The sequence below is a fragment of the Papio anubis genome, chromosome 1, assembly GCF_008728515.1.
Source record: "Papio anubis isolate 15944 chromosome 1, Panubis1.0, whole genome shotgun sequence".
In the NCBI taxonomy this organism is placed as follows: Eukaryota; Metazoa; Chordata; class Mammalia; order Primates; family Cercopithecidae; genus Papio; species Papio anubis.
Genome location: NC_044976.1, coordinates 138,801,738 through 138,825,629, shown reverse-complemented (window position 1 = coordinate 138,825,629; position 23,892 = coordinate 138,801,738). Strand labels below are relative to the sequence as shown.

At 36.6% G+C, this 23,892-nt stretch overlaps 1 protein-coding gene across 9 annotated transcripts in view; it reads left to right on the top strand.

Moving 5' to 3' along the window:
• Nucleotides 1-23,892, top strand: part of DISP1 (dispatched RND transporter family member 1) — a 199,228-nt gene that overhangs the window by 117,907 nt on the left and 57,429 nt on the right. For 6 of the 9 annotated variants that reach the window (XM_021926935.2, XM_009186787.4, XM_009186789.4 and 3 more), the window contains one exon: nucleotides 20,048-20,573. In XM_021926935.2, the coding sequence (XP_021782627.1) occupies nucleotides 20,065-20,573 (509 nt within the window). In that variant the 5' untranslated portion in view covers nucleotides 20,048-20,064. Of the gene's footprint in view, nucleotides 1-4,044; nucleotides 6,300-20,047; nucleotides 20,574-23,892 lie in introns of those variants that run through there. The other 3 variants (XM_009186796.4, XM_031655521.1, XM_009186775.4) reach the window with 3 other exon arrangements.

Here is a 23,892-nt window from a genome sequence, read left to right as displayed (position 1 = left end):
GGCCCAGATAATGGAGAATCTTGTGTGCCAGCTAAGATATTTAAATTAATGGGGGAGCCATGAATGTTTTTTTGACTGAAGAGCAGCTTAATCAGATCCATTTCTTATATGATGTATCTAGAAGCTCTATGTTGCTTAGATAAGGAAGAAAAGGTAGGAGACCATAGATATGGTCACATCTATTAGGCTGTTGTAGCAATTCAAGGGAAATTTAATCTAAGAAAGTGGCAGAGGAAATGGAAAGGATGGTATATGTGGCAATGGCTGGGACTTGGGAATGAATGAACAAGGGTATACAGGGTGTAAAGGTCAAAGATGACTCCTTCCCTAGCTCAGGATGCGGCACAGATCTGGTGTTCAATAAATAAATATTTAAGTGACAATTTTGGGCTTAAATGACTGAAAGGATGGACAGAAATAGGAAAATCAAGAAGCTGTTTGAGGATGATAAGATCATTTGTATTTTAAATTGAGTTTGAGCTGCTGGCAGGATATATACATTGAAATGTCCTTAGAGAGTAGAAGCTGCAGAAATGGAACTTATTATAGAAATTGGGTGTGACAATATAGGCAGGAAACATAAAGAAGAAAGTTCAAAGGACAAGACCACTGGATATTGCTCAGGATTTAGAATAACAGAATTAAGAGGATCTACCAAGAAAACGGAATAGAGGTTAAAGAGATAGAGAATATTAGGATAATAGAAACTGAGTAAAGAGAAAAGAATATTTACCAACAAAGTTGGTAAATGAAGAAATGTAAAGAAAATGAATATTGAGAAAGGACCACTGGGTTTCATTTTTGAAGAAACAGTTTTATTAGATGGTAGGTAAGATTGTAGGAAGTGAGGGAATGAGATGGGGTGAGGCTTGAGTATTGTCTGGCAAAGGAAAGGAAAAGGTAGGTGAGTAGCCTGAGGATTAGCAGGCAAAGGGAAGGAATTTTTCAGGCTAGGGGAAAACTAAACATTTTTTATGAGTAATTAAATAACAATTTGACAAAGACGGGAAAATGAAGATGGACTTGGGGAGGCAGAGTGAGACACAGTAAAGAAACATGGTGGTCAAGATCTAGAGCACCTGTGTCCAGTAAGCCTGTCTGTAGTGACGAAAATTTTCTCTCTTTGCACTGCCCAATTCAGAAGCCGTGAACTGCATATGACTGCTGAGCACCTGAAATGTGGTGCCTTGTGCAGCTGGAACTCTGAGATTTTAAAATTTCATTTAATATGAATTCATTTAAAATTAAGTCACCACATGTGGCCTGTGGCTACCTTATTGGGGAGCAAACATACAGTGTATAAATACAGTAATTAATAGCAGGAAAGAGAGTTGGACACTGAGGGATAAGGGACAAGTTCCAGAAAAAGTTTGAAGCACAGGTGGTAGTGTTTAAAGGAACTCATAGTCAAATAGTTTCATTCTTTCCCATAAAATAGGTGGCATCGTGTGCTGAGAAGGTTAAGGTAGGGAGCATGGGAAAGATTTTCGGCCATCCTTGTGGAGATTTCCAGTGGAGAACCTATGATAGATGAATCACAGACGCATTGTAAGCCCTCCGGAGTGGAGAGTGTGCATTTGTTTTAGGTCTCTGCTTCCTTGTTGGTGACTTTTTTCAGCAACATTTCTAAACGTAAGAGAGAAAGGAAAAAAAGAAGGGCAGGGAGAGCAAGTTTAGTGGAGCTCTTTGAAAGGCTGGAATGCTGGTGAAGTAAATAAATGCTGACGATGAGCCCTTAACTAAGCACAAAGCAAGTAAAAATAGGAAAGGACATGGATAAAGACTCTAGAGCCACGAGGTCATGATAAGGGTGAAGATGTCAGACTATGGAAGACGAGCAAGGCCATAAAATTTTCTGTTGTAAAAATGGTAGATTTTAGAGGTAGAATTTTCAACAGGAAATGAGATAAAAAAGAAATGTTCATCGTTGGGTAAGAGGACTATATAAGACAGATGTAGATATTTCCAAATTGTTGGGGAGGAATTTCAGCATCCCTTGATTTTTTTTTCCCCTCCAATGTGCTTGCAATATGGTCTTTGCTCCAGACTTGCTAACTGAACTTTGAATGCGTGGTCTTTTCTTAAATAATCCAGATTTGAGTAGTAAAGTTGGGATTTATCTTATCTATTTGCAGTGATATCCAAATTCATAAAAACTGAATTCAGAGCCAGCAGGGACCTATGAGATCATCTCATCTAATGTTTGGATTTTGTAGATAAGGAGACTGTAATCTCTTGATTCAGTGATTAGTTCAAGGTTACATAGCCAGTGAGTGATAGAGCTGAGACTAACTTCAAGTCTTCAGTGATTCCCTGCACTGGGCTATGACTTGGGCAGCATAATGCTCTGGTCTGAAGTTTTCAGTGGGTATGGAACTATTTGTACTCTGGAAACATCAAAATACAATATAGAATATTATCTTCAGAACTTTTGTATAATTAGTTTTTCTGAACCTATACTTCCAAATTACTAAAATATTAATCTGACCATACTGAAAGAAAAATCTTGCTGAAGCAGTATCTACAATATACCACAGTTTACTTATTCATAACTGTTTGACACTTAATGCTAAGAAAAAAGATAAACAGACAAGACTTTTAAATGTTAATAAAGGTAACAGAATCCGGAATTGCATTTTTGACTAGGTGCAGCTGGGAAAGAGTTTGTTAATCAGCAGCTGTTTTATCACTTTTTTAAAAGTACCAAGTGTTGTGTGTCTCCTGCTGGCTCTGGTCTCTTTTTCCCTCCCCCATGCCCTTGTCTTCCTAATAATGAAGAAAGATACCTAAATAGTAGGATCTAAGACAAAAAGAATACTGTTTTCAGAAAATATTAGAACATTGTAAGGTCACTAGTACTTTTCTTTTCACTTTGAATAATATATTGAGGAACATATTGAAGTAATTGGGAATAATATTTATTTATAAAATAATTGTGTCCCATGTGACAATACCAAAAGTGTACTTTAACTTGTCTATTTTTACATGGACCCCAAATGTTTAAATGAAGTGATTAGACATACAAATCTGTAATTTTAATTAAAATGTAAATAAGAATTTACAAGTTCTGAGTTAGAGAATACAGGTCTTTGGTTTTTGTGACACTTTATTTAATTTAAGGGATTTCTTTATAGGATCAACAACTCTAGAACCTTTGTTTGCATTTCTTGAAAGGAAAAGCACAGTGAAATAGGATTAGCTGCTTTAATAAAGTGAACCAAAATACTGTTCAGATGATCAAAGAGTGTTAAAATACCTTCATTTTTATTTTAATTCTTTAATTCCTTTTTGTCATGGGAATTTTTGGTATTATAACATTTGGCATACAAAAGACATGAAATCAGCATACCCTAAGATTTTAGGGACTGACTCCTTTAATATGTTTCCTCAAGTAAATATTTCACTCTTCCTTTTCCCTGTCCTCTTCCTCCCAAGATTGGCTCTGTTTTAGGTGAATTAGGAGACACAGGGATGAAAGTTACCTTTCCTACCCTCTAGGAGCTCAGACATACAATGGTTCTCAAAATGTGGGTCCCAGAACAGCAGCAGCAGCAGCATTCTGAGGATTTACTAGAAAAGCAAATTCTCAAGCCCTAGCCCAGACCTTCAGAATCAGAATTTTGGGGGATGGGACTCAGGAATCTGTTTTCAGCAGCCCTCCAGGGAATCCTCCTGCACACTCAAGTTAGGAACCACTGGTCTAACGACCGGAACTTTATACCTTCTTTATTTTTAAAATTGAGATAGAAGTCACATACCAAAAAATTCACCATTTTAAAGTAGACATTTCAGTGGTTTTTAGTGTTTTCACAAGACTGTGCAAACATCACCATTATCTAATTCTATAACATTTTCACCATCCAAAAATAAACTCCATACCTATTTGCAGTCACTCCACCCCTGTCTCCACCCCTCAGCGCCCAACAACCACTAACCTACATTTTGTCTCTATGGATTTGCCTCTGCTGGATATTTCATATAAATGGAATCATAAAATATGTGGCCTTTTGTTTCTTTCACTTAACACAGTGTTTTCAAGGTTCATCCGTGTTGTAGCATGTATCGGTGCTTCATTATTTTTATGGCTGAATAATATTCTATTGGATAGATGTACACATGTTGTGTATCCACTCATCACTTAATGGATATTTAGGTTGTTTCTACTTTTGGCAGTTATGAATAAGGCACTATGAACATTCATGTACAGGTTTTCGTATGAACATATTTTCTCTTGGGTATATACAGGCAGTTCTCATTATTTGTGGTAGTTTTGTTCATAAAGTCACTGCAAACACTGAATTAGTGAATACTGAATTACTGGTTCTTGGAGAAATACAGGATTAGGTTCTTGTAAGATTCTGGTCACATTTTCATCGATTGATCAATATATAACCTTGTTTTATGTGTGTTTCTTTTTAAAGACATCTTATATTTATTGCTGATTCATTAACATTGAGTGCATGCCTAACAGCGCCATAACTCATGCCTGAACAAAGCGGCTTACCTAACCAGGTATATTTTCTGTATGTGACAAGGCCTGTCACAGCCTTCTTGCGCTTAGAAAGAGTAGGCAGCACTTCAGCATTACACTTGGGGGCTATTTGAAACAGTGAAATCACCAAAAAAAGCACAAAATATGAAAAACGTGGCACGAAATTAACCGGAAAAGGAAGACTTGTTTACAGTATGAGAGCCAAATACGAGAGGGTAGTCTTGTTTGGGTGACTCACATTTTTTACCACTCTGCCAATTCACATGTCTGAATGACTGTTAAAGCACCATGAGGATTATTTGGGGGTTACAAATAATTTATAGTGAATAATCATATTTGCAAATATAGAATCCACAAATAATGAGGATCAACTGTACTGGGAGTGGAATTGCTGGGTCATATGGTGGTTCTATGTTTAATATTTTGAGGAATTACCAAGCTATTTTTTTTTTTTGCAGAAGCTAAAGCATGTTATCTAATAAGGTACCACTTATAAGTGGTTTTGATTTGTATTTCCCTAAATCACTAATGACGTTGAACAACTTTTCATGTGCATATTGGCCATTTGCATTTCTTCTTTAGAGATGTGTCTATTCAAACACTTTACCTCTTTTAAATTGGATTATTTGTCTTTTTATTGTTGAGTTGTAAGAGCTTTTAAATATATATTCTGAATACTAGACTCTTAGATATATGACTTGCAAATATTTTCTCCCATTCTCTGTTTTCATTTTCTTGATCATGTCTTTTGATCTTCAAAAGTTTATCTTGATGAAGTCCAATTTTATCTATTTTTTCTTTGATTGCTTATGCTTTTGAAATTTTTGAAACTGCTATCTTCATATAGTTACTCAGTACATCCTGCTAAAAGAATTGCATACACATTTTTATTACCGAAGTCATGAAGAGTTAGATTTCACGGTTTCAGTAAATTACAACTTACTTGCTAAGGGATGTCATTTGTAAATTTAAACCATTTGTTTGTAGTATTTAAGAGATTTTTATGTTGTGGTTGTGGGATTTTAAATACTGGCATCATGAAGGCCAACATTTATAAAAAGCAGTGTCAAAGTTACTTAACAAACTGCTGTTTTTGTTTGGAAAATGGAAGAAAAATACTTAAAACTGGCTCTAACATTTTAAAAGAAGATTCGCCTCTTTTTAAAACCATGAACTTTCTGTCCTAAAAGTAGGGTCTCAAGCCATTTTGTGAAAGAACACAGGAATCCCTGGAACTTGGAAATAAATGCAGATTGGTGTTTATTTATGTTATTTTAAATGTAGTAGCACTGTGTGTTAGAAAACTGAATCTGTAACACTTAAGTCAGGCTAAGCAAGCAAATAATATCAGCTAACATGGCTTTAATCTACTAAGTAACTTAAAATCCAAAAGATCAAAGGAAGTTATAACTAAAAACAGTCCTTCATGCAATTTCCCTGTGGAAGCAGGAAAAGGCTAGAAATTACATGTCACCTTCATATCCTGGCTTGCTGACCTTGTGCTCAGATCAAGCCCCTCTGTATGCCAGCTGTTACCATTATTAAGACCTTGCCCCAAGGGGTTAAGTAGGAGAAAAACTCTCCTGTCCTATTGGAGAGCAAACACTGAAAGTTCCAGCCCCTAACATGCCTAATTCAAAGCAATCTGCATGTGCTTGTCATTCAGTCTGTCCTGCCGCTCTGTGGAGCTGCTCCTGCCAACTCATTGCTTTCTGCTGTGCTGTGATCCTGCAGTCAGTTGCCGCTGTTGCTACTGCAATCATTTGCACCAAACTGAGCCAGAGAAGTTCCCTCTTTTAACATAAAGGTAATACATTTACTCTTGCTGTGTGAATATGTGTGTGAGAAATGCGTGTGAATTTGTTATTTTAGGAGAATTTATTTAAAAACTGAACTTCGTTTCTAGGAGTGTATTTAAAATTCCAGCTGACTGTTTTTTTTTTTCCCAGTGTAAACTTTGAACAGCATTTGGCATTTTAACACATTAAAATCTTGTGAAGTTTATTTAAATTGTAGTCTAACACTGTAAGGTAAGGCCAGCCATTTCATAAGTTTATTAAAATGTCATGTCTTTGTGAAGTTGGAAGGAGACCTAAGCTTTAAAGAAGTTTGTTTTATACTTTGAGATTCTTATTTAACTACTATCTAAATCAGAAAATTTTGAAAATATGTGCTTGCCATTACTAGATGATAGAAAAATAAAAGTAGCGTTGTAGGAATCACAGTCACTTTTGTGAATTAAATGTTATAATAAAATAGAAAATTGTTAGCATCTTCCCTCCTGCAAAGAGAGTAGTTTGGTGAAGATACCCTCTGGTGAACTAAACTTCAACAGCAAGTAATTCTTATCAGAGTTCATTTCAGATACACAGCTTGGTAAAGGCCTTCAAGCTATGTTTTAGTTGTTTAAATGTTTCATGCATTATATGGTAACTACAATAGTGACTACATTATGATTAGATTTACTATTTAAAGTACAAGTCAAAATATATTTGCTATATTGACTTTTGCTTAAAATGAGAATGGATAATTTATTTGCAACTGGTAGAAAAATTCATATTAGTTTAACGTGAAATATATTTATGTTTGGTGTAAAATATACATTAAAAATTAAACAGAAATTTAGTGAAAACTGAGTATTTCTTGCACATCACTGATCATAAATGACTTTATTCAATGATAATCCAAGAAATAGAGAACATACTTTACAATTTGCTAAAAAATTTTACTAATAGGTATTCTTGTGGAACGAAAAAGAATGAAACGTGTCCTTTTTACCCACAAAAGGTTATTTTAGATCATACTATTTATAATTAAGAAAACTACAGTTCCCTTTGATGGCTGGGAAATCACTAAACTATGTAAATAAGCTCTAAATTTATGAGTGTTTCACTTGCAGGTAGTGGGTTTTCTACTTCCCGTGGTTTTAATATCTGGCGACACATTTCTACTTTCTAAAATGTTAAAACTCTTTTTGCATTATTTCATGTCTTTTTTAGTCTTGCATCTCCAATAGATTATCGTAGATTGCTTTTATTGCCAACATATCAAATATTGGGATATTTTATTGATTTTACTTTATTTGGAACTTTTTGTTTTAGTATTAAAAAGATATTTTTATGTATCTTCTATGCATCATATAGCTCACATCTTAGACCTCAATTTTAGAATTGTTATCATGAACTATTTGCATTGATTATGAAACAATGTGTAATGTTTTCAGTGTCTGAAATGATTGACCTACAAAGTAGTTTAGAAAATACATGTTTACTTTAATTCAGTCTGGGAAATACGTATTTTAAAGTGGATTCATCCAAAATTTAAATCTAATCTCACTTGCTTTGCAGTTTATATTGAACCGGTTGAGCCTTTTAGGGAAATCTGCTTTTCAGTGTTTGCTATGCATCACTTCTTTACCTTCTGTTCTAACTGCTTTGAGTTCTGGGGCTGGATCTGAGCATTCTTGCTGTATGATTCTTGTAATTCAGTGTGGATGATGGACAGCCTTGACATACAGATGATATGAACATTTTCTATTTTTGAAAAAAATGCAATTCCTGATTACATTCTAACACAAGAAGCAAAACTGAGTTGTTTAGGATCAAGACATATGAGCTCCTTAGTCTGTCAGCCTTTTGGAAAAAATATAAGACAGAGCAACTAAAATAAATTAGAAAAGCTAGACTCGAAGAAGATGGTGGCTTTTTGTTCTCTCCTTCTTGATTTCTATTCTCTTATTTTAATCACTATTAAACAGGCTTATGTATTACAGGCTCATATTTAGATTCCAAGAAAACTGTATAAGGAACCTAGTAGGTGCTTACCAAAATGATTGCTACATAAGGACATTTAACTGAAAAATATGATTTAATTACCTTTGTAAGCAAACAAAAATCCCACACAATAGTAAATGTAATTTCAGTTCATCTAATATATACAAGAAAGCAAACAGCAGAACTCATGAGCATTTATAGTAATAATTTAAGGAATAGAGAAAGATTTATAAAAGTTGCACCCAGGCTCTTATTAAGAGTTAATTTACTGATTCAATTCAAGTAAGAATAAAGTCTTTATAAATTTGATGTTTTTCTAAGCTTGAAGCAAATCTCAGAGTTTTCTTTAATTGTGTTTTATACAAATACCTTGACTGATGTTTCCCAAGTTGCTCAGTAGACTAAAGGATACTCATAAGACATCATTTGCTGGACTCTGCAGGGAAGAACCCATTTGGGGAGCTGCTCTAGGAAATTTGATTTGCTGCTTCTCAAACTTCACAAAACAGCAGGGAGTGGGGTATTAGATACTAAACATTTGTGGGAAAAGTTTAGATTATTCTAAGTGTGGTATTAAAAAACAACACACTACCATCTAAATCAAACAACGTTTAAGTGCTTTATGGTGATTGATCTCAGTTTTTGGCTTTATGAAGGACATTTTTAAAATTCTCTCACATTCTTTTGCCTAACAATATGTGGGAGTAAAATTTTCTTACTTTGATTTACCTCAGTGATTTTTTTTCCCCCTTTGGGCTGCTAAGTTTTGAGGTTTTGAGATGTGTGAAGTATTAAACATGCATGGTATCTTTTAGACATGCTTGTGATGTGTTCAACAACATTTGTTAAGCTCAGTAATATGATCCTGTTTCTACTGGGGAAGAGCTATAGTGATACAGATAGATTGCTCAGTTGTAAAGCTGCCCATTTTGTGATTTTAGTTGAGACAAAGTAGTTTCAAATGAAATCTCATGGCCTAAAGACACACCTATCACATCTTAAGGATCCTGTTTATTAACAAACCATCTTGTAATTCTTATTTGGTGGGTATGTGAGGCTAAATAACAGTCCTGGTATCTGCAGACTGTCTAACCGTAGAATTGGAAAGTTTAAGATGCTTAAAATGCCACCAGAAATCTTTTTTTTTTTTTTTCCTGGCATGGAACTTTGGGGAACATACTCTTTTATTAGAGGATCTTGAGCCTTCATTTTAGAGACTGACCAGACATTGAGGACATACTTTTTCTTGAGTGTTAAATAAACTCATCAGTCAAATTAGCTACTTCCCAGATTTTCTTCAAAAGATTAATAAAAATAATAAAGGCTTTATGGCAACTTGTTTCACATTTCCACAACATTGTTCCACATAAAGTCTGCACTGTTGTCTTGCTTGAGCTAATATCTTATTAAGGCTTTCTCCTTGCTGCACCCTTGTCCCCACCCTTCCAGCTTAAGAAGTACTGCAGATGAAATCTCTTTTCATTGTAACAAGAGCAATAAAAAAAAGTAAAAATAGTATAAACTTAGAGTGCCAGGTCCAACTGTTTTCTAATATGCAACAATATTCTGCATTTCAAGCAGTATTTTCGGAATGTTGAATATTTTGAGTGGCAGTTGCTTGCTCTTATAAGTTGATCAGCATTAATTATATAAAGTATAAATCAGTGGCTCTCAGCTCTGACTGCATGTTAAAATCACCCAGGATGCTTTAAAAAATGCTAATGGCCACACTTCGCTACAATATGAATTAAATCAGAACCTCAATCTCTGGGGCCAGGACCCTTTTATCATAATTTTTAAAATATTACTGCAGTGATTCTAATGTGCAGCCAGGGATGAGACTGCTGTGATAGACTTGTAATTTTATGAATATTCATATTTAATGCATACCTTAAGACTTGTAGCAGAGCCTAGTTAAATGTTTTGGCTAGTTTTAGGGTTAGATAACTGCTTATATAGGAGAACTTTGTAGAATTGTTTTAAAGTGACCATTGTTTGACATCCCTGATTATAGAAAGTTTCTCTAGTTTTATTTTGTATATTTTTGGTTATACAGTTTCACATAATTCTCCAAACTTAGGGTTCAAAAGAAATCAGTGCAGCTTAATGGAATTTAAACTCATCTGAAATAGAAGTGCAAAGCTATAAGAAGTCTCCCCTACCTCTTTCTTTCCAGCATTGATGCTTATGGGCACAGTACTTACAACTGAGTGTGGAGAGAAGTGGTGAATATTACATGGAATGATAATTTTTGTGGATGAACCTGGAAAAGAGATCTCTGAAAAGTGCTTTAATAATTGCAATATTGTGAGAGTGCTCTTGAAATATGTATTTAGGAAGATAAGTGTTTATGCTAAATGGAGAATATCACTGATATCATTTATCTGAGATTGAAAGAGGTAAACTTCATTTTATACCCACATTTCTGTTCCCACATTGACCAAAGGTACATTGGATGTAAAACAAAATGACAAAAATGAAATTGATGTTTCTGCAACCCTGAAATTTCTATCACTCGCCCCTATATATGAAAATTTCTGCTTTTACAACCTAACTCATTTCTAGCAGTAATACTGCTTTCCAAATGTAGGGCTTTCAGATTTGTTATGGCAGATACACTGCAATATCAGTAAGGTTATTTTACTTTCATATTTTTTGTTGTAACTCTAGGGGGAAACTTTATCTGGAAACTTTAATTTTTCTTCTGTATCATTAAGCGGTTTGTAAATACCATGAATATTGAAACAAAACATTTACAGTTTATCCATATATCTTAGTGCCTCTATCAACATATATCATGTATGTAATTATATTAATAGAGGTTATCTAAAACCGTTAGGTGTATTTCATTTTCAAAGGTGGTGCTTATCATCAGAAGTTGAAACTACCCATAAATTGAATATTAAGAACAGTATGTTCTCATTGTAAAAGAATGCTAACCTTCATTTTCATATTTCCTGGAACTCAGTTTGCTTTCTGTTAGTGTGGCAGAAAGCTAACTAATACCTAGTAGGCTCTTATGAAATATATATTTAGTGGTATAGATCTTCAAATATATAATGTTGTTTCTTTGGGAAAATGGCTTTCAACTTATTGCAGTTTATGCTTAAGGGGAATACTAGAATTAACACCTTATTTTTGTATAGTCCTTTGCAATATACAAAATGTTTATGAGTGATTTGGTGAAGCTATTTATAAGTATTCTCATGAAGGACAGTTTAACAGTAGAAAGTTTACAAACTTAAAGGAAAATAAGAAAATGTAATTTGTCTCAAAAGGGAAAAAGATTATATTTCTTCATTTAAGACCATCCTTTCTAGTTCCTTACAAGTGTCTGTTTCTTTCATTAAAGATAGATTTTGCCGTAACGTCACAATTACATTATTCTTAAATAGTCAGTATACTACATAACAACAAAGATCAATCCATTGCCTTGCTTTTTAAAGTTTGCATAATATGATATATGGATGGATAACACCTTTCCTTAATTTAGTGAAATATGTCTCTGACACTCTTGATTGCTGAATTGTACCTTTTAAAACAATCTTGGGAAATATCGAATTCATAGGCTACTTTTCATGTGGACCTTCAGACAGAATTTTACATCAGTAGCCTCTTGTGGTCCTATAAAGGCTAGTTGGACTTGGCATTGCTCTAGAGGCATCTTGAGGTAGTGGAAAAGCCTTACCTTTAGAGTCATACTGGTCTGAGATTGAATCATGTGATTTGGATTAGTTACTTTAATATTTTTGATTCTCAGTTTTCTCTGTAATGGGTTTAATAATAAATTCATAGGGGTATTGTGAAAAAAGTGACTTGACATAGTGAGATTATTTTTAAAAATCTTAATAGCCCTTTGAAGGGAAAAGTATTCCTAGAGACAAAACTTGCCTGATTTGGCTTCTACATAGCCCCTCTACAGAAATGCTTACAGTTCTTTATCGATTTCTGTTGGCATTTAGAGCAGCTACTTATTTCTCTGGCCATAACACTAAATGTTAATAGGCCAACATGGTACCAGTAATCAGAAATTAGTCCATCATTTTAGGATAAGCATGAAGCAATTGTAGAGGAACCATTTCATATTAAAACAGGTTTGGTAAATAATGGATACAGGTATCACCAGACTGCCTTTATACCTGATGTAAAGAAAGACTTAAGGTCTCTTTATATATCCATCTTTTAATATCTAGTGCCACTTGAGAGGGAAAAATGTGTGTCTCAGTTAACGAGGCAGGTGCTTCAGTCCGTGTATATGAGTTGCACTAAAGAGATCAAAATCCTAACAGCTGTTGTTTGCATGCACGAAAAACAGTTTGGGAGTCATGATACAAGCCATGATTAAACTTGATTATCGATTAGAACCTCTGTTGTTAAATTTGTTACATTTCTCTGCCTTAAATAGAAAAATGGGCCTTTATTTCTGTCAGTTGTTAACATTCCCTACTTATTTTTGTTCGTTCTGATTTAATTGTGCGTATTTTGCCATACCTGAGGTATAATTCTCTTGTAGTCTCCTCACCTAGTTTGTGGTTTTCTCTTACTATACAAAATATATTCCAGGTATCAGCAGTATGGACATGTTGTTGGAGACTTGTTGCCCTACCCCTGATGTACTGTATCAAATCTTTATTCTAACTACATCTCTAGGTGATCCTCATATTTGGAAGCCCTGGTTTGGTGTTTTGTATTTATATAATGGAACTGCTATAGGGAGCATGACTCTTCTGAAAAAGATGGTTGGCTACAACAAGGGATCTTGTTGGTGATCCAGTCTTGGTATTTATTCTGAAGTTTGGTATTAGGAATCTGGTGAAGCAAAGAGTTATTCTAAAATACATCATGTGAGTGTACAGAATACAGTTTATCAGAAAGCTCTCAAAACCTTGGCATTATGCTTCCTAGCTTCACCATTTATCATCAGTGTGTGACTTTGAGCACCTTACTTAGAATCTCTGTGTTGTTTTCTCTTGCAAAATGGAGTGGTAATGCCTGCCCCCCCACCCCCGTTTTTCCAGAGGGCTATTAGGAGGATCAACTCAAATGAGATCATTTGTGAGAAAGTGCTTTGGAAATAGCAAAGAGGTGTACAATTGTAACAGTTGATGGGGATGAAAATGGTGTTCCTTCAGGCTATATGATCCCTGTGTTTGTTAAGGATAGTGATGGCTTTGCTAAGTGGTTACTGTGGTAATTGGAACAGGTCTGTGTATTCTCTTCAACAGTACATTTAGATTTTACCTTGGCAGTTTTCTGGCCACACTAGCAGTTCTGACCGCCAATTCCAAGTAGCTGCTATGAGGTTTTCTTAACACTATTTGTATTCTGGGAGCCATCTAGTTTGATTGCATCCTTTGTACAAATTGTGTGTCATTAACATATTTTGGTGTATGATGCAGTCATGTGCCACATAAGGACATTTTGGTCAGTGATAGACCACATATACCATGTTGGTCCCATGTTATAATGGAGATGAAAAACTCCTATGGCCTAGCCATGGTAACACTGGAGTGCAGCACATTACCTTTTTATGTTTAGATATGTTTATCATCATTTTTTATTATTTATGTTTAGATATGTGTAGTAGACAAATCCCTGCATTACAGTTGTCTACAGTATTTAGTACAGTAACATGCTGTATAGGTTTGTAGCCTAGAAGCAATAGACCACGCCATATAGCCTAACTGTGGCTACAGCATCTAGGTTTATGGAAGTCCACTGTGATGACCACACAATGGTGAAATCACCCGATGACGCATGTCTCAGGACATGTCCCCATCCTTAGGTGATATATGATTGTCTGTTGACAAATGAAATTATCATAATCCTGACAGCATTTTCAATGAGATGCAACTTTTTGTCTGAAGCATTATTATTTCCATTTATTATATATTTGTATATTTCCTGAGTTCCAAACAAGAGTCGATGTCATTATTTTGAACCATCTAATCACATGAACTCTGACACTTTTCTCTTTACATTTCAGTATGATTGAAATGTCTCTCTCTCTATGTATACACATATATAGATATATAGATACACGTATATAGATATATACACACATATATACATATATAGATATATATACACATATATATACGCATATATTTTTTATATATATATATTTTTTTAAGACAGAGTCTTGCTTTGTCGCCCAGGCTGGAGTGCAGTGGCGTGATCTCAGCTCACTCCAAGCTCCGCCTCCCAGATTCACGCCATTCTCCTGCCTCAGCCTCCCGAGTTGCTGGGACTATAGGCACCCGCCACCACGCCTGGCTAATTTTTTTGTATTTTTAGTAGAGATGGGGTTTCACCGTGTTAGCCAGGATGGTCTCGATCTCCTGACCTCGTGATCCATCCGCCTCAGCCCCCCAAAGTGCTGGGATTACAGGCATGAGCCACCGCGCCCGGCCCCTGTCTATACTTCAATATGTCAATTTACTTCTGTACATATTATACAAGGGTATTACAAGGGTGTGTGTGTGTATATATATGTATACATACATAGTGTTATATATACAAGGGTATTAACATTCTTGTGTTATATAGCCCATTATGGTTTTCAAAACATTTCTACCTTCTCACAGTAATCCTATGAAATGTATATTTTAAAATTTAATCAAAAGATGGTTTTTGGCCAAAGACCTTGTAGCCCCAAAACTGCTAAATCATTCTGGACATTAAAATGTTGGCTAAAAAGGTAAAATAGGGGATATGAGATTAGAGGCTTTGAATTTATTAATATTGGCATGTTATATTCATGAACAGCAGGAAATGCACTAAAATATCTTGGTGTGGGCCCATCACATCTCAAGCCAATGCTTCAATAATAGCTTGCTTTTTTTCTTTTTTTGGCATTCTCCTGTGTGTTATGGCCCTGGGAGAACAGGCGATTTCAACAATAGCTGTTTTTTGTGTGTGGTTTTTTTTTGAGACAGGGTCTGACTCTATCACCCAGGCTAGAGTGCAGTGGTGTGCTCTCAAGCTCAGTGCAGCCTTCATCTCTTGGGCTCAAGTGATCCTCCCATTTCAGCTTCCCAAGCAGCTGGGACTACAGGTAAGCAACACCATGCTCAGCTAATTTTTAAATTTTTTTTGAGATAAGGTCTCACTATATTTTCAGGCTTATCTCAAATTCCTGGGCCCACGCAGTCCTCCTGCCTCAGCCTCCCAAAATGCTGGGATTACAGGCATGAGCCTCGGTGCCCAGCCTCAACATAGCTGTCTTTTAAAGTTACTCATTATATTTTACCCAAAACCGATTTTAAACTTTCACTATAAATATTACTATCACTGCATTCATAATCATGTACCATTATACTTATCACAATAGTTAGACAAATGTAAAGGTATTAACACTCTCTCTCAGGAACTCCTTATTCCACTCCTTTTTATACTTATGCTTCCTCTATCATGTCTTTCCTATTAGTTCCCTCCATCTTAGGTTCAGACTGGATTTTTTCCTCGTGTATCTCAGTTCTAAAGAAAAAGGAGGCTGGACATGGTGGCTCATCCTGTAATCCTAGCACTTTGGGAGGCTGAGGCAGGAGGATTGCTTGAGCTCAGGGGTTTGAGACCAGCGTGGACAACATAGGAGACCCTATCTCTACAAAAAAATTTAAAATTAGCATGACATGATGGTACATGCCTATGGTCCCAGCTACACAGGAGGCTGAGGCGGGAGGATTGCTTGGGCCTGCGAGGTCTAGGCTGCCGGAGCCATGATCGCAAAGCGGGGGAAGGAAAAAAGGGATGAACGGGGGAAGGGATGATCTTTCTCTGTACAGGCCTTAGGGTCAACTCTTGATGTCAGAGTGAAATACTTTCCTATTCTGGCTGGTCATCTGAACACCTACCCAAATGCATTCATTGAACTTAAATAATCTATAGACATTTCATAAAATATTTTTTCTGTTTTTACTTCTAAATTTTTTACCTGTAGTTTTTACTTATTTATGAGGTCAAATTGATTAGTCCCATGTTATGATTAAAGAAATGGAATCAGAGAACACTCATGTGACTTGCTTCAAATACAAGCCAGAGTTCAAATTGTTCTTTATTAGTTCCTACTTCATTACAAGAAGTCTCCCAAGTTACAAAATAGGTTGTGTTCCAAAAATTCATTTGTAAGTCAGTTATTTGGCATTTGAACTGCATTTTACCATGTGGGAAAAAAATGTTATAAATGATGATTAGGTCCCTGGCTGGCATATAATAATCTATTTAACTCTTTTGTAAGTACAAAATGATACATTTGTAATAAATTTAAAAGAGAATGATAGTTGTGATTCTGGTTACAAAGAAAACTATTTTTTGTTTTGTTTTGTTTTACTGAGGATAAGCAGATTTAATTAGAAGATAGGGAAACATGAAGATTGAGAAGGGTCTAGGGGGCATTTCAGGGTTCTTTGAAGGGAGTTAGAGGTTGATGGGATTCTGTCTGAAGCCCAATGTATTCAGTTCTTGCACTACCATAAAGAAATACCTGGGCTGAGCACAGTGACTCATGCCTGTAGTTCCAGCACTTTGGGAGGTCGAGGTGGGCAGATCACCTGAGGTCAGGAGTTTCAGACCAGCCTGGCCAACATGGTGAAACCCTGTCTCTACCAAAAAATACAAAAATTAGCTGGGTGTGGTGGCACACACCTGTGGTCTCAGCTACTCAGGAGGCTGAGGTGGGAGAATCACTTGAACCTGGGATGCGGAGGTTGCAGTGAGTGAGCCAAGATTACACCACTTCACTACACCCTGGGCGACAGATCCAGACCCTGTCTCCAGAAAAAAAAAAAAAATTTAAAAAGGCCGGGCGCGGTGGCTCACGCCTGTAATCCCAGCACTTCCAGAGGCCGAGGCGGGCGGATCACGAGGTCAGGAGATTGAGACCATCCTGGCTAACATGGTGAAACCCCGTCTCTACTAAAAAATAAAAAAAAATTAGCTGGGCATGATGGCTGGCGCCTGTAGTCCCAGCTACTTGGGAGACTGAGGCAGGAGAAAGGTATGAACCCAGGAGGCGGTGTTTGGAGTGAGCCGAGATCGCACCACTGCACTCCAGTCTGGGCGACAGAGTAAGACTCTGTCTCAGAAAAAAAAAAGAAAAGAAAAGAAAAAAAATAACCTGAGACTGGGTAATTTATAAAGGAAAGAGGTTTAATTGGCTCACAATTCTGCAGGCTGTACAGGAAATGTGGCAGCACCAGCTGAGCTTCTGGGGAGGCCTTAGGAAACTGACAATCATGGCAGAAGGTAAGGGGAAGCTGGTCAGAGAAGGAGAAAGTTGAGGGGGACGTGTGTACCATACTTTTAAACGACTAGATCTCACAAGAACCCACTCACTATCACGAGAACCACATAAAGAGGGAAATCTAGCCCCATAATCCAATCACCTCCCACTCCACCCCACCTTCAACACTGGGGATTACAGTTCGACATGAGATTTGGGCAGGACACAGATCCAAACCCTATCAGCCAGTTGCACTTTCAAACTTTTAAGTCATTTGTTGTTATTAGATGCTTCTCACTAGCATAACTTACCCAGCGTCTGTGATTAGAATCAGTAGAATTGATTGAATTAAACACCTAGGAAAAAGTAGACTATTTGAAATAATATATTAACTAACCTGGGATGGTAAAAACAAACCAACAAATTAGAAGTATTCCTTCCTTCAACCCTCCTGATAGAAAGGGCAGGAGGAGTTGTTGACTTTCCCAGTTAGCCCGGCAGATCCCATCAGCTGTGATAGCTTTAACTGAGGTACAGGTGGAGGTTGGAGAAAAGCATGAGCCTTCAGTGATTTCTTTGAATGGAGTGCTTGCACAATGAGAGTTTCTAATTCTGGGAAATAATTGCATTGATCTCATCTAGTGATTGTTTCCTACATTATCTAACACACAATTAAACATCTTACATTTCAATTAGCTTTTTAAGAAAAGTCCAGTGCTTCTTTAAATGTCCTTTAATTTATGTTTTGTTATCTTCATAACCTTTGCGTATGGCTTTTTCTTTTGTTAACAACAAAAGGGAGGTTATATTCTTCAGTAAACTGAAGAGTAAATGAGCAGATTTTGCTGAGATGGCACATTCAGAAAACGATGAGATGAGTTCTCGCCTCATGGATCAGATTAGTGCTCTTGCCAGTCAGTATATCTACCCTACCTCCTGCTAGTTTACATAATATATTTAACTACTATTACTGTGTGTTGGGTATATGATTTGAATGCTTTACAGTGGATGTTTGTTTAACATTGGATACATTGGAAAGTGATTTAATGAAGGAGAGAGCAACTGTATCTACTACAGTTCAGAATCCCTCTCAATGGTCATTATAAAAGGAAGCTTGGGATTGGCAAGCCATTTTCAAAAGTGATGTAAGACTAAATGAGGGAAGTAATATCTAATTGATTTTATATATATATTGATGTTTTTAAATGCTTTGTCTTCCCACTAAGCAATTTATGAAGAAATTCCTACTGCATGATGTTTATTTAACTGAATTTGTGTATGTGGGGTAGGGTGTGTTTGAGGAATTTTGTCTGAAAGGTAAATATGCTAAATTTACATCCTAGTATGGGCGTGCTCTGCTCACAAACGCCCCTGCTGAGCAGTTTACATACTGGGTGAAAATGTACACAGGAATCCTCATGGGAGATTCAGGTTTGCCAGTGAGATTACGATGTACTCAGACTGAAAAAGAGGATTTCTTCTGGTTACCTGTGTGTCTGCCAGAGGTAGGGAAGGACTGGAGAGAGATCCCTCCACAAGCCGTTTTGTCTACTTAGAGAATGGCGTGCTAGAAGGGTTAGTGAGCCAAATTACAGTTTTCTTTTTTGTTGTTGTTGTTGGCTTTCATGTGTATGTTGAATAGACTAATAGCATTTGATGACTTTTTTTTTTTTTTTTTTTTACTGTGCATTCCCAGATTTTGTGTGTGTGTTGCTCAGAGGGCAGGTGTAGTGGGCAAAGAGATAGGGAGATTGTCTGTTTTTCTGTTTGTTGATTGGACACACTTGCTGCTGGTAATTTGAGCATCTAAGGATCTTCCTTTATACTGAAGGCCTGAACCCTTTGGTGGAAGGAAAAAAAAGTAAGAAAAAATCATTTGAAGCAAATCCCGCCCATAGTATTATTTTTCTCATGTGCAAGCATTGTTACCTGTAGTATATTATATAGAATTTTGCATCTGACATTTTGGTTGCTAGAATTCTTAGCTTTCCTGACTGGTTTTAATTTATTATCCTCAGACTTGAATGACTAAGAGGAAAAGTCATATATTCTTGAGATTTTTCTAAGATATAAAACATTCTTAAGATTATTCAAATTATTTTAACCTTGTACAACTAATTACCCTCAGAGTGGCCCTTCTATTTGTCCGTCACTCCTAGATCAGAACATACAAGCCAAGCATGGTACTGTTGAAAAGCTGAAGGATGCTATTTGTATCCTCTCCTCTCTCATATGCAAAATGGTCTCGTTCTTAACTGATTACTTGTGCATCTAGGATGAGGTGAGAAAAAAGGCACTGAAAGAAGAGGTGGGCAGGAGGAAAGTGATCAATGGGAACAGAAGAGGGTTCTTAAGGTGCATAAAATAGCTGGTGGAAAGAAGAGGAGTGCCACTGTGTTGGCTGGTTCCATCACAGATGCTGCTGAATTTCCACCACTGTCTCACACTCTGCAAGAACCCTCATTTTCAAAGAGCTGTTTTTAAATATCATACTTGTCTTCCCTACATTTTTGCCTGCCTGACTATAACTGGGTGATTTTATATGATTTTCTTTCTTAGGGTCAAGAAATTGGAGCATGGCTATGAGCAATGGAAACAATGATTTTGTGGTTCTGAGCAACAGCAGCATCACAACCAGTGCTGCTAACCCGAGTCCCCTTACCCCCTCTGATGGAGACCATGCAGCCCAGCAGCTCACACCCAAAGAAGCAACAAGAACAAAAGTGAGTCCAAATGGATGCCTGCAACTTAATGGCACAGTTAAATCATCCTTTCTGCCTTTAGACAACCAAAGAACGCCTCAGATGTTACCCCAATGCTGCCATCCTTGCCCATACCATCACCCTTTGACTAGCCATAGCAGTCACCAAGAGTGCCATCCTGAGGCTGGCCCTGCAGCACCCTCTGCTTTGGCCTCGTGTTGCATGCAGCCACACTCCGAGTATTCTGCATCTCTTTGTCCAAATCATTCACCTGTGTATCAGACTACGTGCTGTCTTCAGCCCTCTCCATCCTTCTGCCTGCATCATCCGTGGCCTGACCATTTTCAGCATCAGCCTGTGCAACAGCACATAGCCAACATAAGGTAAGTGGTCTGAAAGTTTTGCTTTTAGCATTCAACTAATTCCACATGAACATGACAACTTGTGTTTATTTTCCTGAAAGGGGAGGAGAAAAATGTGGCACAGAAAGAAAAGTTATGAAAATGCATATTCTGTGGATTGTGTGAAGCCAAGAAAAACACAAATAAAATAATACAGTATATCTATTGTATCCACTGACTTCTTAGTCAAATCCTCCCTTCCCCTTTTCCTGTCTGCAAACTGGTTAGGAATTTCTGCTAGACCTTAAGTTATAAAATTCAACAAAAAGTTTTACTGTTAGCAGTTTCTATTATTGTACCTGGGAAGCGTATTTATGATGAGACTACCTAAGCAGCCATCCTTTATTTGCTGTTATTGATAGTGGTGAGCATTTATGAAAAAGAAGTAAAAAAACTCCTTGCTGGCCAGGTGCAGTGGCTCATGCCTGTAATCCCAGCACTTTGGGAGACCGAGGCAGGCGGATCACCTGAGTTTGAGACCAGCCTGACGAACATGGAGAAACCCCATCTCTACTAAAAATACAAAAAATTAGCCGGGCGTGGTGGTGCATGCCTGTAATCTCAGCTACTCGGGAGGTTGAGGCAGGAGAATCACATGAACCTGGGAGGTGGAGACTGTGGTGAGCCGAAATCATGCCATTGCACTCCAGCCTGTGCAACAAGAGTGAAACTCCATCTCCCAGAAAAAACAAAAAAACAAACAAACAAAAAAAAAACCTTGCTTCCTTATGCTGCCTTATGACTGTACTCGACAATTTCTATTCATGTGTTTTGGTGACTATGTAGTACGCTGAGATCAGATGAAAAAGTAGCAATTGCCTTCATAGCAGATGAAACCTGTAAATTGTAGCATGGGACTTTAAAAAATATTTTTTGTAAAGCATTTTTAGATCTGGTAGATTGAAAAGTATTAGAAAAATCAGTATCATTGTCCGTGCTTATTTCCACCTCAGCCCATAGTTTCTCATATATATGATTTTCAGCTATTTTTTCCATGGGTAAGTTAAGTTGCATTCAGCATAGGTTAGCGATGATAATATATTTTATAAAATACTAAGTACTTTGTAAAGACCTAGTATTATTTCATATTTTTAAGTAATAAAAGAAGTTTAGCTAGAAAAAGAGCATTCTCTTTAAAATTAGGATATAATTTACACATAGGGAAATGTACAGATTAATTATTCAGTTTGAACAGTGTTGACAAATGTGTACAAAAGCGTAACCCACATTTTGGTCTGATGTAGAACATTTCTGTCACCCCAGAAGGTAAGTTCCTTCGTGCCCCTTCTCAGTTATTACCTCTGTCTTCACCAGAAGCAATCACTACTGAGTTCTATTACTGTAGATTTGTTTTGCCTGCTCGTAGAACTTCATATAAGTGGAATCGTACAGTATGTATGCTTTCATATTTGGCAATTTTTGCTCAGCATAATGCTTTTGAGTTTCATCTAATTATTGTATGTATTTGTTTTTCCATTTATTACTGAGTAGTAATCCACTGTATGCATGTAGCAAATTCACTTTTGATTGAAGAGTCAGGTCTGAGTGCTGCAGCTCACGGCTGCAGGGATTACAGAATCGCTGTAAGATTCTGTAAGGTGGGAAAATTGCTTGAGCCCAGGACTTCAGTGCCAGCCTGGGCAGCACAGCAAGACTCTGTATCTACAAAAAAAAAAGGGAAAAAAAGTCAGATCCAAAACGGGATTAAGAGATAAATACTTTTGACCTTTATCAGGTTTTGAACATTGTTGAGATTATCTGGTTACACTCTTTTTAAAGAGAGGAAGGGAAACGTGGTAATAAAGCAGAAAGAAAGAGTGGGGAGGGGAAAAGAGGAGAGTCCTTCACAGCATGTTTCTGCAGTTTCTGAATACACTTTCCATATTGGATTTGAGAGTCTTTTAGTTATAGGCTATGATAAGAACTCACATTTACCAAAGTCATTTCTTAGAAGATTTGTCCTGACAACTTTGTGCTACATGACTAGTTTTAGACTCTTTCCATTTTGAATCAAATTGTGTGAACAGTTGATTTTTAAATTATCATATTGATGTTTCAAATAATAAATTATATGGTTGCAAAGTATGAAATAAGATAGATATTTCTGCATTTAGAAGCTGATACCTCCTTTAAAAAAATCACAACATAATAAAACTGTGGACAAATAACCAATCCTTTCAATATGGAAGGTTGTGCCAAGAGTTTCAGGATTTTTACTTAGCATTTCTCAGTGACCTAATTCAAAAGCAATGAGATCCCTGTGTACACTTTAAATAGAATGGCATTTAAAAACAAACTGATAGGCAGGTGGCTGAGCTTGTCACTACCCTTGGTTGTGGAGTCATTGTTGGAACCGGGGCTTTTGCAATCATGGTGGACTGACTTCAGACTGTGTATGACCACTGGGTCCACAGACTTGTCCGTATAGGATTTGTCTTTGTGTGTTATCTAAAGAGAAAGAATGATGGAAAAGCTAACTGCCTTCTGGAAAAAAAAGTATGTTATTTAAAAGGGAATTGAGACCCATGGAGAAGTTGCTTGGAAGTAAAGGCTGTGACTGAACTATATAATATTTACATTTTAAAAGTTATGAGAGAAATAAAAACACTCTCATACTTAATTTGAAAAACGCTGACTTAAAAATTGCCACAATTGTCCGTCAAAAAAAGTTGTAGAAGAAAGATTAGTATGAGGGAAATTTTTTATATTTAGAATTGTATCTCAAGAATTTGAGCTTTCAGTTATCTGTTTGTAATAGACATAAAATATTTTAAAGATGCCTGCAGAGGAATAGTATATGTCCATTTGTGTATATTACATACTTTATTGTGCCTCAATTATTACTTTGCTATTTTCTACATTAGTTATATAATCTGCAATGTGGCACCGAGGATGTAATTCCAAACAAGTTGAGACATTCTTTAGTAGGAAGGGAGACAGTAAAGCAAATAGGCAGCTACAGTATTGTGGTAAGCACTATCAAGAAGGAATACACAGGGCTGAAGATGAAGAAAAGTTACAGATGGAGAGAGAACTGAAGAGGCTTGTCTTTTAGGTAGAGGGAACAGTTTATGCAAATACTTTTACAAGGTGGTGTGCGCTCAGCTCCAGCATAGGTCAATATGGCTGGACCCTAGTGGAAGAGAGAATGGTAGCAAGAGGAGAGGTATACTAGGACTAAATCCTGAAGGGCATTGTAAACCACATTAAGGCAATCTCCAGACTTCATCCTGAGGCTAAGGAGGACCCATTGTAGATTTGTGTGTGTTTGTGATTTTTTTATTGTGGTGAGATATACATA